General features: G+C 40.3%; 1 protein-coding gene across 1 annotated transcript; it reads left to right on the plus strand.

Moving 5' to 3' along the window:
- The first annotated feature begins 8,043 nt into the window (after positions 1-8,043).
- Positions 8,044-13,908, plus strand: LOC112446693 (lysozyme C, tracheal isozyme). The gene is made up of 4 exons (XM_024992478.2): positions 8,044-8,223; positions 9,408-9,572; positions 11,242-11,317; positions 12,773-13,908. Exons 1-4 carry the CDS (start codon positions 8,088-8,090, stop codon positions 12,837-12,839), a joined length of 444 nt encoding a protein of 147 aa, XP_024848246.1. The 5' UTR covers positions 8,044-8,087; the 3' UTR covers positions 12,840-13,908.
- Positions 13,909-17,546: the final 3,638 nt, after the last annotated feature.

A 17,546-nucleotide genomic window follows, 5' to 3' on the forward strand; every position in this document is an offset into this window, starting at 1 on the left:
ACAAAAGTCCGTCTAGTCAAGGCTATGGTTTTTCCTTTGGTCATGTATGGATATGAGAGTTGGACTGTGAAGAAAGCTGAGAGCCGAAGAATTGATGCTTTTGAACTGTGGTGTTGGAGAAGACTCTATAGAGTCCCTTGGACTGAAAGGAAATCTAACCGGTCCATCCTAAAGGAAACCAGTCCTGAATATTCAATGGAAGGACTGATGCTGAAGCTGAAACTCCAATACTTTGGCCACCTGATTGGAAGAACGGACTCATTTGTAAAGACCACAATGCTGGGAAAGATTGAAGGCAGGAGGAGAAGGAGAGGACAGAGGATGAGATGGTTGGATGGCATCACTGACTCAATGGACATGAGTTTGAGTAGACTCCGGGAGTTGGTGATGGACAGGGAGGCCTGGCGTTCTGCAGTCCATGCGTTCTCAAAGAGTGGGACAACACTGAATGACTGAACTGAACTGAATACTTTCCAGGGCTAAGTGAGGCAGGATAGGGAGTCTCTTTGCAGGCTGGCCATTACTCTCAGTGTGGAAGTAATTTTTTTCAAGAGAGAGAACGGTGCACATGGATATATCCCTTCAGTCTATGAAATACTCTGCAAAGCTCCAAGACTTACAGTTAATATTTGAAAAAACATGGGGTGCCTATTAAAGTAGCAGATTCTCAGGGCTTAATATCAACTTTGGTGGGGGGGTATAGAAAACTCTTCATTTTAAAAGTCAGTACCTCCAGTAGTTCTGCAGGTGGTCCATAAAGAAATAGAGTAATTACCTCTGTTTTGTCTTAAAATACGATCTAACAGATCTTGAACACCACCCTTTCCCAACTATGAGCTTCATAACAACTTATCCCCCAAGAACTACAGTGCCTCTGCTTGGCTCGCCTTGCTTGCAAAACAACAGAAATTTGAAAAGCAAGCCAGGGGTGGAGGGTGGCACGAAGATGACACAGGCATGATACAAGGGACAGGAACACCATTCCCGGCCTCACCCACACCCTGCATCCTAGCTCCCTGTCTTCCTTGAAGCACTTACCCTTCCCAAACACACAAACGCCCGCAGAAAATTTATCTGGAACAAAGGCAATGAGGCTTGGGCTTTTCTGAAGGATGCCAGTCAAGTTCCTGGATTTCTAAGCCTGCCGTGTAAATTCTCAGACAAGCATCTTTCATTGTTGCTGCTGTTATGGTCACTAAGTCATGTCTGCCTCTTTCATGACCCCATGAACTGTAGCCCACCAGGCTCCTCTGTCTGTGGGATTTCCCACTCAAGAACACTGGAGCGGGCTGCCATTTCCTTCTCCAGGCAATCTTCCTGACCCAGGGATCGAACCTGCATCTCCTGCATTGGCAGGCTAATTCCTTACCACTGAGCCAAAAGAGAAGCCTCCGTTTTTTATTAAGCCTCCATCATCTAATGACATGCTCTGTTTTACCTATAAGTCATGGACTTGGAACATTTTCCTTGAGAGATCACACATGCAAGAAAAAGATTTGAATTTAAGCTATCGTCTCCCTGCCCATAATTCAAGGATTCTAACTTGTGGCAAGACACCTCAGGGTGCTGCTCCAGAATGACTAGAACTTAAATTTTCTCACTTGAAAATCAGAACGTTCTCTCAAGCAGAACTTGAAAGAAAAGGAATTGCACAGGGTTTAATTAATCTCCTGTGTCCACACAGGGTGGCTAAAGCGAGGGGAGGGTGCACACACCAGGCAACATGCAGACCTGTGGCTGCCGGAGACAGAGGAGCAGTCACGGTAAGCCTCGTTGCTTAGAAAGATCAAAACCAACTCTCCTGGATAAGGAACTCTCTGCCAGACACAAAGCCAAAACCCAACTTCTTATGAAGTTTACAGAATCCTGATGTTTTCTGTGTGCAAACTTTAAAAAATGGAATTCTCACGTTTCTCAGAAAGTAAAAGAGAAGATTTCAGAGTTCAACAGCCACCAAGTGAGTAACAAGTAACTTTGGAAACTATCACTAAGATCAGAGGGTTTGTCTTCTGCTCGGTCAAACTCACCTTGTAGAATTAAAGAGAAAGGTCTGCCAAAAAACAAACCAAAATGACACCGAAACCTGAAAAACCCCCAAAAACTCACAATCCAATAAAAACCAAAAAAAAAACACCCCCCTCTGCAGATAGAATTAATACATTTGCCCTAACAGTTATTTATCCTGCCCATCCCTTTCCAGCACCATCTCCACCACCTCCTGTCCCTGTTTCTCTCCCCATCCTTATACAAAGCTATTTTCTTAACAAAGCACCTAATTAAGCAAGTAGTGATTCACACCAGGCAAATGTATACTTTCAAGAATTTGCATACTTAGTTTCCTGTGTTTCTTTGGAGAGGCTCATTCTTGATGAGGAAGTAAAACTCCAGCCTTTGCAAGTATTTGGTGGCTCCTGGGAACTGTAACTTCTCCCTGAAGCTATTTTTCTGGTGGAGCCAGGGAATTACCCTAGTAACAATGAGCACAATGAGCACAAGGTTTGATTATCTGCCCTGTCAGCTTCTTGCATGCAAGAGAACCTATAAACGAAAACACAGGTAGGCCTCTCCTTCTATGTACCTTAGTATAACCCCTTAAATGGAATGCTAAGTGAACAGCAACAACAAAAGGATGATACAGCACTCTGTCATCAAGCCTGTCCTTCCATTTCCCACAGATCCCAACTCTACTAACTGGCCTGCTTTCAGATCAATTCCTGTTAGAGGTGCTCTGATGGGCCTTTAATAGGTATTTTACTGAAGTGTTGGGTAGAGTTTACAGGAAAAGCAGGTGGGCAGGCAGAGGGGCCTTTTACTGGCTCCCAGAGGGGCTATGGGCAAACTGCTGGACTTCAGTGAATTTCTGTTTCTTCATCGGTAAAATGCCAATGTTGACAATACCTTTTTCAAGGGGAGTTAAGTGAGTTAATACATATTAAGCTTTTTAGAATAATGCCTGGGACATGGCAAGCACTGTCTGAATTTGCTGTTACAGTACAGAAGGTCCCCACCTTCATGATGGCTTACGGCTTTTCAACTTTATAACGGTGTGAAAGTGGTATGCATTCAGTAGAAAATATAAAATGTGATCTTTTCCCAGGCTAGTGATATTTTTTGTTTATAAGGGTAAACAACCAATATACTTACAACCATTCTGTACCCAGACAACCATTCTGTCTTTCACTTTCTGAAGTGTATTCAATATATTACATGAGATATTCAACACTTTATTTTAAAATAGGCTTTGTGTCAGATGATTTTGCCCGACTGTAGGCTAATATATCTGTCCCGGAAAAGTTTAAGGTATGCTGGGCAGCACTATGATGTTTGGTAGGTTAGGTGTATAGTATACATTTTTTGACTTACTATATGTCTAACTTACGATACGATTATTAGAATGTAACTTCACCATAAATCAAGGAAGACCTGTAAATAGATTCCCCCTTTTTTCAATAACCCAGAACCCCTGATTAAGATCACCTGATAGAGTCCAAGAACACTGAAAATTTTGAGAACTAATTTTGCATCATAAGAATATTCATTTAAACAATTATCAACTGGTAGCAAACTGCTAGGGCAGGAAGCTAACACCTTTTAAGGGATTTAAAATTCCAAAGCATTTCCACTACACCTGAGATGAACTTACAAAAGAATAGTTTTATAAGAGTAGTTATATTCTGTTTGTGTTATCCCTGAATTCAGATGTTGACATCCTAAATCCCCAAAGATGGTATATTAGGAGGTGGGGCCTTTGATGAGGTTCTCAGGTGATGAGATTATGAATGGGATTAGTGTGCTCATGAGACAGACCCCACAGAGACCCTTCCGCCTTGTGAAGAGCAGCAAGAAAGCCCTGGTGATGAACCAGGAAGAGGACTTGCAGAAGAATCCAATGTGCTGGTGCCTTGATCTTGCACTTCCCAGACCCCAGAGCTGTGAGAAATAAACTTCTATGGTTTACAAGGAAGATTTGGGAGAATGGCATTGAAACATGTATAATATCATGTATGGAATGAGTCGCCAGTCCAGGTTCAATGCACGATACTGGATGCTTGGGGCTGGTGCACTGGGACGACCCAGAGGGATGGTATGGGGAGGGAGGAGGGTTCAGGATGGGGAACACATGTATACCTGTGGCGGATTCATTTCGATATTTGGCAAAACTAATACAATATTGTAAAGTTTAAAAATAAAATAAAATTTAAAAAAAACAAAAAAAAAAAAATAAAGTAAAAGTAGAAGAGTTATTTCTTATAACTATTATAAAAGAATAGCTGGATCTAAACGGTGTTTCTTGCAAGATGGAACAAGTTAAGTATACCCATTCTTAATATTGGCTGAATATTGGCTGAAGCATTTTACCAATATTTGTGGAAAAAAATTTTACTTGTCTTTAATAGATAATCTTATGGAGGCTGTGGACAAAATCTGAAGAAACGGAGCTTACAGAAATATCAAATAGCAATTTGTTTTTTAAAAAAAATCTGTCTCTCATTTTTTTTTTTTTTTTTCCCCAGTTCCATGTTTGCTTTAGCCAACATTTATCTTTTTGGATGCTTACAGTTCGAAGACATGGTAAGGTCAATATTTCCAAGGGACTAAGAAAGAATTTCGAAAAGGAACTCAGAGGCATGTTTGCCTATTACCAGAAATATAGGATTATTACCATAATGTTTTTCTTTATTTAATAGTTGGATAAGATAGTTCAGTAATTATTTTTTCTGTAGTACCTGCCCCAAATACGGGAAGGTCTAGACCTGATGGGGTCAGCTTACAGAGGAGGGGACAGTCTATCAAGACTTTCTATGCATTTTCTTGACCTTCGTCAAAACTATTTCCTCACTATCAATATTTCCATAAGTTTCACACCAACTTGAGTGCCATCTGCAGTTCTTGACATTTGGTTCTCCGATTTTCCCCTCCTAAACATGTTAAGGAAGTGTTTTGTATATATACAGCCAGGGTATTCTGTATATACTTCTTTTTTGTTTTCGTCTTCATTTCTCTTTTTTTCTTTAATCTGATCTTCCTATAGGTACCAAGAGGACATTTGTTTAAGGTTAAGTGAAGTCGCTCAGTCGGGTCCAACTCTTTGCGACCCCATGGACTGTAGCCCGCCAGGTTCCTCCATTCATGGAATTTTCCAGGCAGGAATACTGGAGTCGGTTGCCATTTCCTTCTCCAGGGGATTTTCCAGACCGGGGATCGAACCCGGGTCTTCAGCAATACAGGCAGACGCTTTATCGTCTGAGCCACCAGGGAATAGAGCTCTCTTAAAAATCCTTTTATCAGGCTCCCGTAGAGATTCAGTGGTAAAGAATCCACCTTCCAATGCAGAAGACATGGGTTTGATCCCTGATCCAGGAAGATCCCATATGCTCCAGAGCAACAAAGCCTGTGCACCACGACGACTGAGCCTATGTTCTGGAGCCTAGGACCTGCAATACTGAGCCCATGAATCCCAACTACTGAAGCCCATGTCCCTAGAGCCTGTGGTCCAAAACAGGAGAAGCTACCACAATGAGAACGAGAAGCCCACACACTGGAGAGTAGCACTTTCTCTGCACGATTAGAGAAAAGCTCGCACAGCCATTAAGACCCAGGACAGCCAGAAATAAAATAAATTAAAAAAAAAAAAAAAAATCCTTTTAGAGACCCCCTGGTGGTAAAGTAGTTAAGAATCCTGCCAATGCAGGAGACATGGGTTTGATCTCTAATCTGGGAAGATTCCACATGCCGTGGGGCAACTAAGCCCATGCGCCACAACTACTGAGCCCACGCTCTGCAACTATGGAACCCGGGAACCTGGATGGAGCCCATGCGCAGTAACAAGAGAAGCCCCTGCAACGAGTTCACCCACTACAACTAGAGATAGCCCCCGCTAGCAGCATCTAGAGAAAGCCTGCGTACAGCAAGGAAGACCCAGAGCAGCCATACATAAATAAGTGAATAAACAAATAAAATGTAAAAAGTCTTTTAGGTGTACAAGTCCAAATCTTCAATGTATCTATTTCAGTTCTGACTCCAGCCAGTGAGTATTTTTACAGCTTAAAACCAATATTAGGCTTTACCCATGGACACCAGTGGTGTTCTCTAAGAAGTGTAGCCTTCTCAAGATGCAGAGCCTCTGCAGAGAAAGCCTAAGAAAGCAAAGACCTTCCTTGTCTCAGGTGACAAACCTCTATCTCCCACAAAGTGAGATGTCTTAAATCACTGACCTCCTAACCTGGGTTACCAGAAAAGTGATAATGCTGTGTGAATTTTCCCCTCAAAACCAGGCAATGAAGGTAGAGACCAAAAAGGCCCCTTATGAATTTGGACACTTTATTAAGACACACTTCCCTGAGAGCCAGCATGTTTGGACAGAGAATGCTGCCTGTCACTTCATGTCTTAGGCTTCTAGCTGGCTGCGGATGCAAGTGTGACAGAAACTGTACCCTGTAAGGGCAGAAACCGGAGGGCACATTCTCACTGGTTATAAAGCCAAGCTCTCAATACATAAAACAAAACAAATGGAGAGTCTCATCTTATAGTTTTTCATCCTTATGATAAAGGAAAACATGACTCTATCTGAGAGGCCAAGAATCAGTCACCATAGGTGTTGATTACCAAAATCAAATTCACAAGAGTCACGATTCAATATCCATTTTCACAAATGTTTTTCTCCTGCCGCTGTGAATTTGGAAAGGGACAAACAGAAATCTTTATCCTTCTCTCTTGACTATGCTCTATAGACAGAGATTTGCGAGACTGACATGGTAAGACCTCTTATCTTCTGCTGGTCTGTTGTCGGTTATCCCATATCTCAACTGCAGTCTCCAGGGAGAGTGGAGTGTCCCAGCCTTTTGCTGTCCCATCCTCATCACTAGAAACTGTACAGGAGGAAACATGTGTTTCCTTTTACCCTTTTCAGCTTTTCGCTGTGGCTCTGTAACCAAAGACAGATTAACAAGAGAAAAGGAAACAAGTATATTAACATATACATCTCATGTATACTTGTAAGAAATGCAGGGATGACTAACTCAAGGAGGAAGCAAGAATTTGGACTTCCAGATTATCTTAACCAAAGAACAATGTATTTTTAAGTGAGCAACAAGACAGAGGAACAGAGTACTAGGCTTCCAAGAGTGGCAAATTGTGGGACCGTAAATACATTAGAGAATAATGGAAGATAATAGCTAGTCAGCAAAGGCTCTTTTGCAGAGTCCTCAGGTGCTGTCTTGGGGCTGATAAGTGTCTAGTGTTTCAAATGATAAATTTCTGCACACATTTATGTTTTACTTTCAGGAAAATAGAGGGAGGAAGAGAACTTTTCTTGAATCTGCTTCTTCTCAACTGCCTTCAGCTCAAAACAATCCTTGTGCCAAAGGGGAAGATTTTGGGGTGGCATAATTCTGCTATTCTTTTGTAGGTTTTACTATACTGTTTTCTTGCTTTTCAATGACTCTTTATGTTCTAACATGAGAAAGTGAAGTAAGACATTGTCAGAAAGGACTTAGCAATGTTCACATGAGACTTACTTATAACAGTAAAATATTGATTTACAAAGTAACTACTGAGAAACAACCAAAAGAGTCAGCATAGGAATCTGTGATCAACGTGGTGCTTTGCTATCCACCTATCAGAACAACAGGCAGTGTGTCACATTCTTTGTGGAAAGTGTACATAAAATACTTTTAAGTGAAAAAGATGAAGACATCGTAATGAAAGCACATAAAAAAACTTAGTGCAAATGAATATTAATCAAAGATGGGAGCATGTTTTCCATTGTGTAATATGTTCATTCAGGGTTTTTTTCTTTCTAGTTGCTCACATTCATAATCAAATAGGAGGAAGTTCCTCTTTGGGCGATAGAGCTAATGCCAGTTCTTTCTGAGCAATGTCTTCAAGCAATATCATTTCATGATTTTCTTGCAATTAACTCTTGGGACATCAAAACTTTTAGCGTAAGTGAAGCAATAAACATTCCCTGCTTTCCACGTGTCTCCAAGGGTGGAGCTCCCAAACTGGTCAGAAAAGACGGAAGGGAAAAGATGTTAAATAGCAAGTCCAGCTCACCTGGTCAACTTGGACATTTGGCTTCCGTCAACATGAAGGCTCTCCTTATTCTGGGGCTTCTGCTCCTTTCTGTTGCTGTCCAGGGCAAGACATTTAAGAGGTGTGAGCTTGCCAAAACTCTGAAGAATCTTGGATTGGCTGGCTACAAGGGAGTCAGCCTGGCAAACTGTAAGTTAACTATTCTTCATCCTTCCAAATAGTCAGCCAGCTGTGGAACAGATACTAACTGAGGAAGAAGAATAAGAAAGGGACTTTGAGTGAATGGCTTTTTTTTCTTTCCTTGAAGGGTTTGTACATTTACAATTGATGTGATCAAACACATCAGCTCAGAATCAGATGTACCTAGGGAAGGATTGAAGCATGGGAGGGTCAAATTCTATACCATTCTAAGCATGCCAGGTCTTGCTGTACTCCTCTAGTGCCACTAAACTTGCCAGCTGGCACTTGTAGGGTGACTACAAGATATATTTCAGCCCTCAGCCATTTCCAGCTTGCAATTTGGGTTCTGCAAGCAGGAGTAAGGCAGTATTTTTGTCATTTTTAATCCCCCTACCATGATGCTGGGTTTTTAACAGCCAAGTTTTTTAAAAAATTACATTGAACTCTTAGAACAGGGACTGTAGGAACCTGTTTCTCCTCAATCAATATCTACATAAGGAACCCTGAAATGTAGCATGAAATAACATTCTATTATTCTGACTCTAGTTCATTAATTATTTTTCATTTTCTTCCACAGAATTCAATATGTGCCCTAAGGAAAAGTTCCTTTGTAATTCAGTCCATACCTGTCCCTGTCAACATTGTATTTTTCAGAGTGAATTCAGACATTTTTGCTCCATAACTATTTTTTCATACATGAGCAAATGGCTAGATGGATGGATGGATGACATAGTCTTTCCTATCCTATGATTCTTATTGTTTGGATTCTAATTTGATATCCAAATTCACCTTTAGGTATCATAAGAAATTTTCTTTCTCCTAGTAAATCCTTATTTTTCCTAGTACAAATATTTTTACATTAGCATATGCATCTGCTGCTAGTGACCAAACCCATTTAACCACTCTGTTGATTTTTCTATTCTAGGCTCAATCTTACCTGGGGCATGGGAGCAATGGAAGACACAGCTATTTCAATATTTTTTACAACGTGTTATCTTGTTTCATTAGTATTAGCAAATGATTTGCTAACAAAAGAATTCTCCTAAGGGCCCCTAACATCAAATGTTAAAGTATTTACAAGTAAAATACATCTTTATGCTTCTAAAATAAGTCATTAGTAAAATAGAATTGTGCTATGAAATATAAGTCATATGATGTTGTTGTTTAATACTAAAAATACATTTTTTTTTCAGGGATGTGTTTGGCCGAAGGAGAAAGCAGTTATAACACACAAGCTAAAAACTATAATCCTGGAAGCAAAAGCACTGATTATGGGATATTTCAGATCAACAGCAAATGGTGGTGTAATGATGGCAAAACCCCAAAAGCAGTTAATGGCTGTGGTGTATCCTGCAGTGGTAAGACAAGATACTGTTGAGTGATGGCACAGGTCCCATTTGGTGGTACCTATAAGAGAGATTTAATACAAATGAAAAGGTCTTGAAGAGTTCATGAGGGACCCAGAAAAGCTCCTTCTTAACTTCCAGAAACTGCTTTATCACCTACCTCATAATTCCTTAAGTAAGAAATCAAAAAGCTGGTATCATAGAAGGTTGGTGTTTGCTAACATACAAGAGTTGGAATGATCTATCACTGTATTGTAACTGGACATGTTGATGCTTTGTAAAGAACAATGCCATTCCTACTAATTTACCTGGTTGGGAGAGGTTTAGGGATAATTTGGTTGTGTGGTCTTTTTTTAAATTTTGTCATATTTACTTCTTTTATGTATATATTATACAGTAGGGGTTTTTGGCTGAGTGATTTTAAAGTAAATTAGAAACATTTCACATTTCATTCCTAAATTCTTTAGTTTGCATATCTCAAACATGCACTTCCTATTTAATCACTGTCATTCTACCAAGTTAATATATGCATTTATTTTTTTGGGGTGAAACACCTATTCTATTGAGTTCCTTTTAAAACTGAGATAACATATGCAATATTTAGGGCTTCCCAGGTGGGGCTAGTAGTAAAGGACCCTCCTGATAATCAGGAGATGTGAGATACAGGTTCAATCCCCGGGTTGGGAAGATCCTCTGAAGGAGGGTATGGCAACCGACTTCAATATTCTTGCCTAGGAAATCAACATGAACAGAGAAGCCAGAGGGGCTACAGTCCATGGGGTCGCAGAGAGTCACACATGCACGTGTGCCACGCAATATTTATTGCATAAAATATTGGAGAAGTATTGCCAAATGATATTGTTTAATTTTTAATATTAAAATTCCTAATAAAGAAGATTCATTTCTGGACATATCTTTTATATACAGTTAGTTTAGTTTAAAAAATTATTTGTATTATACAATAATCTGTGGTCATTGAATAAAAGTTCTACTACCCAGAGACTTATGACCACGGTAACTTGTGGTCTCCACATCTTCTTTCAGAATACACATCACTCACGTACATGAATGTAAAGCTATATAATCCACATTTGTACCCACATACAAACATGTAAGCAATATGCTTCAACAAAAATGAAATTGTACTATATTTACTACTTTACAATTTGCTCGTTATTGCACAATATCATTTTTCTCAACAAATATCAATCTTATTACTTTTTCTGGATGAATAGAATTTCACTAAATATTCTAACATTTATTAATCCAACTCTTGTATTGATATGTACATCTTGGGTACATCACTTATTACTTTTCTTGTTTTGGAATGAATTTTCACTAGTAGAACTGCTGAGCAAAAAACTGCTAGACTGGTTTCTGCTTGTTTGTTTTTGTTTTGTTTTCAAAGTGTCCAGTGAAAAGAGAACCTTCTATCATGTTAGTTAATAGTTTCAGAGCTTCCAAATGACGTTGGAAAACGAAAAACAGAATGTTTTATTTCATGCCAAAGGGGATAGAATGGAGAGAGAGGGTTTTCTCCCAATATTCACAGATACAGGGACTCTTAAAAAAATAATTGTATTTGTTCTTTCCTCAGCCTAAGAGAATAAAGCTGGCTGAACCTAAAATTTACATGAATTTCTGTGAACATTGTCCTCATTTCCCACCACCTCTTTTTCAGCTTTGCTGAAAGATGACATCACTCAAGCTGTAGCATGTGCAAAGAAGATTGTCAGTCAGCAAGGCATTACAGCATGGTATGTTATTTTTTTGTTTTTTGCCTTCCATCCAATGTTGTTAAGATATAATTGACCCACAGTACTTCATAAATTTAAGGTGTACAGCATAATGACGTAATACATCATGAAATGATTATCACAGTAAGTTTAGTGAACATGCATGATCTCAATGGATACAACATTAAAGAAACACAATGCAATACTATTAAGCAATTATCCTTCATTAAAAAATAAGTTAAAAAATTAAAGAAACAGAAGAAAAAAATTTGTGATGAAAAATCTTGTGATTTACTGTCTAATCTATTTTCATATGTGAGCACAGCAGTGTTAATTCTATTCATCATGTTGTACATCACATCTCCAGTGTTTACTTATCTTATAATTGGAGGTTTGTAGTACTTTCCGATGCTTTCATCCAATTCCCCACCCCTCACCCCACCCACTGCTGCTGCTACTGCTAAGTCGCTTCAGTCGTGTCCGACTCTTCACGACTCCATAGACGGCAACCCACCAGGCTCCCCTGTCCCTGGGATTCTCCAGGCAAGAACACAGGAGTGGGTTGCCATTTCCTTCTCCAATGCATGAAAGTGAAAAGTGAAAGGGAAGTCACTCAGTCGTATCCAACTCTTAGCAACTCCATGGACTACAGCCCACCAGGCTCCTCCATTCATGGGATTTTCCAGACAAAAGTACTGGAGTGGGGTGCCTGCACCCCACCCACAATACCCACAATTGGTAACCACAAATCTGATTTCTTTTTCTGAGTTTGTTTGTGTTTCAAGTATAATGGACCTTCAACACTATGTAAGTTCCCTTCACAGAGCAAGGTATGGGTTAAGCATTAAAGGAGAGATCTTCCCTAGTGGTTAAGAGTCTATGCTTTCAGTGCAGGAGGGAGTCTGGTACCTGGTTGGGAATCTGAGATACCATAGGCCATGTGGTGTGTGTGGCTAAAAAAAGGTGTGTGTGAGAGGGTAGGGAGTGGTTTCATCTTACTGTTATGAGAAAAGTGTTGGGAAGATTCTCTAAGACCAAGGGAATTGAAAATGGAAAATCTAAATATTAAGATTTACGCTAAACAGTGTATTACATAGAAACAATCTACTTTAACCTCAATTTATTCTAAGGAGTTCTAGAATTTTTAAGTTTTTCCACACTCTACCAATTCCTCATCATATCTTGAAATTATTTTTGAAAGTAAGTAAATATGGAATACGCTTTGCAGTTGTGTTGTGGACTACACAAGACTCAACATTTGTGTTCAGCATTCTGTGCTCTAGTGAAGCCTTGGGGAGATGTGAAGGCCTTGGTATACATGTCTCCAGTTGATAAATAAGCAATACTTGGATCTGTCTGTAGCTTGTATTTCATGGACTGATTAACTATTTTGTTCTTACAAAGGATTTGAAGTATGTATAACACAATGAAGATATGTTTTAATCTTATTATCATTTCTTTTACCTTTTTCTACAGGGTGGCATGGACAAACAAGTGTCAAAACCGAGACCTCACGAGTTATGTTAAGGGTTGCGGAGTGTAACTGTGGAGTTTTCGTCTTCAGCTCATTTTGTCTCTTTTTCATATTAAGGAAATAATCGTTGAGTAAAAGGTTATACTCTCACTCTTTCAAACAAATAATGTTTTTATCAAAGCAGGAGCATATGGTCTTTCTTCTAAGAGGCTGACGTTTACCTCACGTGTTTATTGTTTGATATTGGGCCTACAACATTTTTCAGCTTGCTAACAGAACTAATGTTGGTGAATAATTGTCTAAAATCTTCATTATCAAATGTATCTCTGGTACATTTAGTTTCTCAAAGAGATAACCCAGACTTAATCTTGAATGATATAAGTACTCCCCAATATTCAACAAAATAGAAGAAAACAATGCTATGCTAAGTCACTTCAGTCGTGTCCGACTCTGTGCCACCCTAGAGACAGCAGCCCACCAGGCTCCCCGGTCCCTGGGATTCTCCAGGCAAGAACACTGGAGTGGGTTGCAATTTCCTTCTCCAACACATGACAGTGAAAAGGGAAAGTGAAGTCACTCAGTCGTGTCCGACCCTTAGCATGGACCGCAGCCTACCAGGCTCCTCCATCCATCAGATTTTCCAGGCAAGAGTACTGGAGTGGGGTGCCATTGCCTTCTCCAACAAAAGAATATCTCTAAGCAAATTGATCTTAGGCAAAGCCCCACCTGAGTAGGCATGTGAACTTTCATCTGTTCAGTCAAAAAGAGCAGAACGTCAAATGGTAAAAATGGAAACAGCCCCATCAAGAATTTGTTTTCATAAGTATGACCTTTGGTTTAAATGTTTTAGTAGAAATGTTGCATTCACACAGCTTTAAAAATAAACTCACAGTTTATACATCAACCTATTTTAGCCTTTGTAAAGAACTCATTTAGGCATCCTGCTGATCCTGAAGGAATATAAAGAAGGATTAGATGAGCTGTTGATTTTCCTTAGTTTTATTAGCTGAAATTCATGCATTATGACTAAATTCAGAGGTAGATGAGTTTGCAAGCATTGAATTAATTGCTATTCAATAGATGTGAAACTATGCATGTTGTAAAAGAAAAACATTTTCATTAAAAGCTTTGCAATTCATACTTCGTCTTCCTTTGTTTAGAGCCATTTAATGTCTCTGAAGAAATACGTATGTATTGGGAAATAATGATCTGACACTTAGTATTTCCTACATTCTCACCTGCATTGAAACGGGTGGATATTGCTAGAGAAATCCATAAGCCTGCTGATATCTCACTTAATGTTTTAAATGTTTAATCTTTTTCGACTGTGCCATACAGCTTCAGGGACCTTAGTTCCCCAAGAGGGCTTGACTTCTTACTCTAAGAGTGAAAGCACGGAATCCTAACCATGGAACCACCAAGGACTTCCCCTCACTTAAAAATTCATCAATACAAATCTCAAATGGGCCCTCAAGTCTACCTGGTCATCATAGTCACTTCTCTGAAATCCTTCTGTGTTGGTGTCCTCACTCTCCACAATGAGTGTCACTATTTACTTCCCTCTTTTCAAAGTCCCAGCACACACACCAACCCCTGGCCTTCCATACTCTGCTCTGAGCAGATGACCTTACAGTCCACCTTACAGTCTTAAGTCCTCTGTCAGATGATATTACACTGACAGAACAGAAGCAACCTCATACAAAATCCTCCCTTCCTGGCCAGCATAGCAGAGCTAACATCTTTCCCTGGGCCCGCCCTCCCTTCTTTCCCCTTTATCACTGGGATGAAGGGCTTCTGCTCCTCAAATGGCAGTCTCCAAATGCAGTCTTCATCACAGCCCTCTCACTACTCCAGTTTAGGCTGAGGGTTTCCTGCATCCCGAGTTTCTCCCTCTGCTGGATCATCCCCAGCACTGCACGAGCTGCCCTGGGAACGTTTCATTTTACAAAGAACTCTCCATAGGCTCTACACAACCCTCTAACTGCTGCGGCCAGTGCAGCACGTAGGGATCAAAAGTGGTCGATGCACAGTTTGGGAAAAAATAAACCAGAGTCAAAATTAAAGTTTTATAGATGGGACCAGAGAACTCAAGACCTCTTAGATCAAGAGCCCTGTTCTTCGGAGCCACATCACTTTTATTTAGTGTCTTGGCAACAGAAAGCATCTGTTGTGCAACGATGAAGTCAGCCTCCTGTGTCCCCGGTCATGTCTCACATTTTGTTGATTACTTTAAACTATCTTTGTTATTTTCTTTACAAAGGGTTTCGTCTAGCTGGAGGGCATAGACCTGCATATGGAAAACATCTTGGGAAAACATCTTGGTGTGTGCACAAGCAGCGATCTGAACCTGCGCTGACCTGGTGTTCCAAGATCCACACTATACTTTTCCTCAGCTTACCAGGGCATGATGACCCCAAGTAATCAACCTGATGTACTTTTGTTTGGGTTATGCTGTATTGCTATATTTTTACTTTATTCTTTTCCCATGGTGATTTTCTCATGGCTTAGCCAGAGCAACAGGTGGCTGACTATTAACCCCTGCAATCACCTACAACATTTTCGACTCCCTTTTATAACAACACTTCTGGGATGAGATATCTATATTCACTCACTCCACATCCTCACCTCCCTTTCTATTTTCATCTTTTCTTAATTTGTCTGCTGTCCTCACTCAGCTGAAAACGGCTCCAACAGGACTCCTCCCAGGATGCCTTGGGGCCAGTTCTAGTGATCACCTGATTTCTGTTCATGCTATTTGATCTCTCAGCAGCATTTGACAGACTGAACCACTTGCTACTTCTGAAAATTTTTTCTTCCTCAGCTTCTCCTGCTTTATATTCTGCCTCATTGATGGTTTCTTCTCAGCCCTTCTTGCCTGGCTGTTTCTCTGCTGATTGATTTTTAAAAGTTGGAGTGTCCCAGGGCTGAGCCTATAACCATATGATAGAAATGTTTTATCTATTCATATATTTGTCTCTTTCAAAATAGAGTGTTTTCTACTTTTTGAAGTGCTTCCCTGATAGCTCAGTTGGTAAAGAATCCACCTTCAAGGCAGGAGACCCCAGTTGGATTCCTGGGTTGGGAAGATCTGCTGGAGAAGGGATAGGCTACCCACTCCTGTATTCTTAGCCTTCCCTTGTGGCTCAGCTGGTAAAGAATCTGCCTGCAATGTGGGAGACCTAGGTTTGATTCCTGGGTTGGGAAGATAGCCTGGAGAAAGGAAAAGCTATCCATTCCAGTATTTTGGCCTGGAGAAATCCATGAACTGTATAGTCCATGGGGTCACAAAGAGTTGGAAATGACTTAGCAATTGTCACTTTTCTTTTTGAAGACTGAAACAATCTCAGTTTCCCAATAAATTTTCAAGTACAGTACAGCCTTCTATGTTTTCTGAACAGTTTGAGAATATTCTGCCAACATAGTGCCCAGTGGCTCTGAATTCTTCAGTGTGTAACTCCTCAAAACATCATTGAAACCAGGATGTGATTACTGACAAATTAGGACCACCTAATCATTTGATCCTATGCAATTTCATCAGTTAGTTCAGTTCAGTGGCTCAGTCATGTCCGACTCCTTGTGACCCCATGAATCGCAGCACGCCAGGGCTCCCTGTCCATCACCAAATCCTGAAGTTCACTGAAACTCACGTCCATCGAGTCAGTGATGCCATCCAGCCATCTTATCCTCTGTTGTCCCCTTCTCCTCCTGCCCCTAATCCCTCCCAGCATCAGAGTCTTTTCCGATGTGTCAACTCTTCGCATGATGTGGCCAAAGTACTGGAGTTTCAGCTTTAGCATCATTCCTTCCAAAGAAATCCCAGGGCTGATCTCCTTCAGAATGGACTGGTTAGATCTCCTTCCAGTCCAAGGACTCTCAAGAGTCTTCTCCAACACCACAGTTCAAAAGCAGCACTCAGCCTTCTTCATAGTCCAACTCTTACATCCATACATGACCATAGGAAAAACCATAGCCTTGACTAGACGGACCTTGTTGGCAAAGTAATGTCTCTGCTTTTTTTTTTTTTAATTTTATTTTAATTTAAACTTTACAATATTGATTGGTTCTGCCATATATAGAAATGAATCCGCCACAGGCATACACGTGTTCCCCATCCTGAACCCTCCTCCCTCCTCCCTCCCCATACCATCCCTCTGGGTCATCCCAGTGCACCAGTCCCAAGCATCCAGTATCAAGCATCGAACCTGGACTGGCGACTTGTTTCATATATGATATTATATATATTTCAATGCCATTCTCCCAAATCATCCACCCTCTCCCTCTCCCACAGAGTCCATAAGACTGTTCTATACATCAGTGTCTCTTTTGCTGTCTCATACACAGGGTTATTGTTACCATCTTTCTAAATTCCATATATATGCATTAGTATACTGTATTGGTGTTTTTCCTTCTGGCTTACTTCACTCTGTATAATAGGCTCCAGTTTCATCCACCTCATTAGAACTGCTTCAAATGTATTCTTTTTAATGGCTGAGTAATACTCCATTGTGTATATGTACCACAGCTTTCTTATCCATTCATCTGCTGATGGACATCTAGGTTGCTTCCATGTCCTGGCTATTGTAAACAGTGCTGCGATGAACATTGGGGTACACGTGTCTCTTTCCCTTCTGGTTTCCTCAGTGTGTATGCCCAGTAGTGGGATTGCTGGATCATAAGGCAGTTCTATTTCCAGTTTTTTAAGGAATCTCCACACTGCTCTCCATAGTGGTTGTACTAGTTTGCATTCCCACCAACAGTGTAAGAGGGTTCCCTTTT

The sequence above is a fragment of the Bos taurus genome, chromosome 5 (genome assembly GCF_002263795.3).
Source record: "Bos taurus isolate L1 Dominette 01449 registration number 42190680 breed Hereford chromosome 5, ARS-UCD2.0, whole genome shotgun sequence".
Taxonomy (NCBI): Eukaryota; Metazoa; Chordata; class Mammalia; order Artiodactyla; family Bovidae; genus Bos; species Bos taurus.

What these genes read in the sequence shown, in the direction of transcription:
- LOC112446693 (XM_024992478.2), top strand. Translation starts at nt 8,088, where the DNA reads ATGAAGGCTCTCCTTATTCTGGGGCTTCTGCTCCTTTCTGTTGCTGTC. An exon ending in CTGTGGTGTATCCTGCAGTG is followed by an intron (nt 9,573 to 11,241) that starts GTAAGACAAGAT and finishes CCTCTTTTTCAG; the next exon opens with CTTTGCTGAAAGATGACATC. An exon ending in CAGCAAGGCATTACAGCATG is followed by an intron (nt 11,318 to 12,772) that starts GTATGTTATTTT and finishes CTTTTTCTACAG; the next exon opens with GGTGGCATGGACAAACAAGT.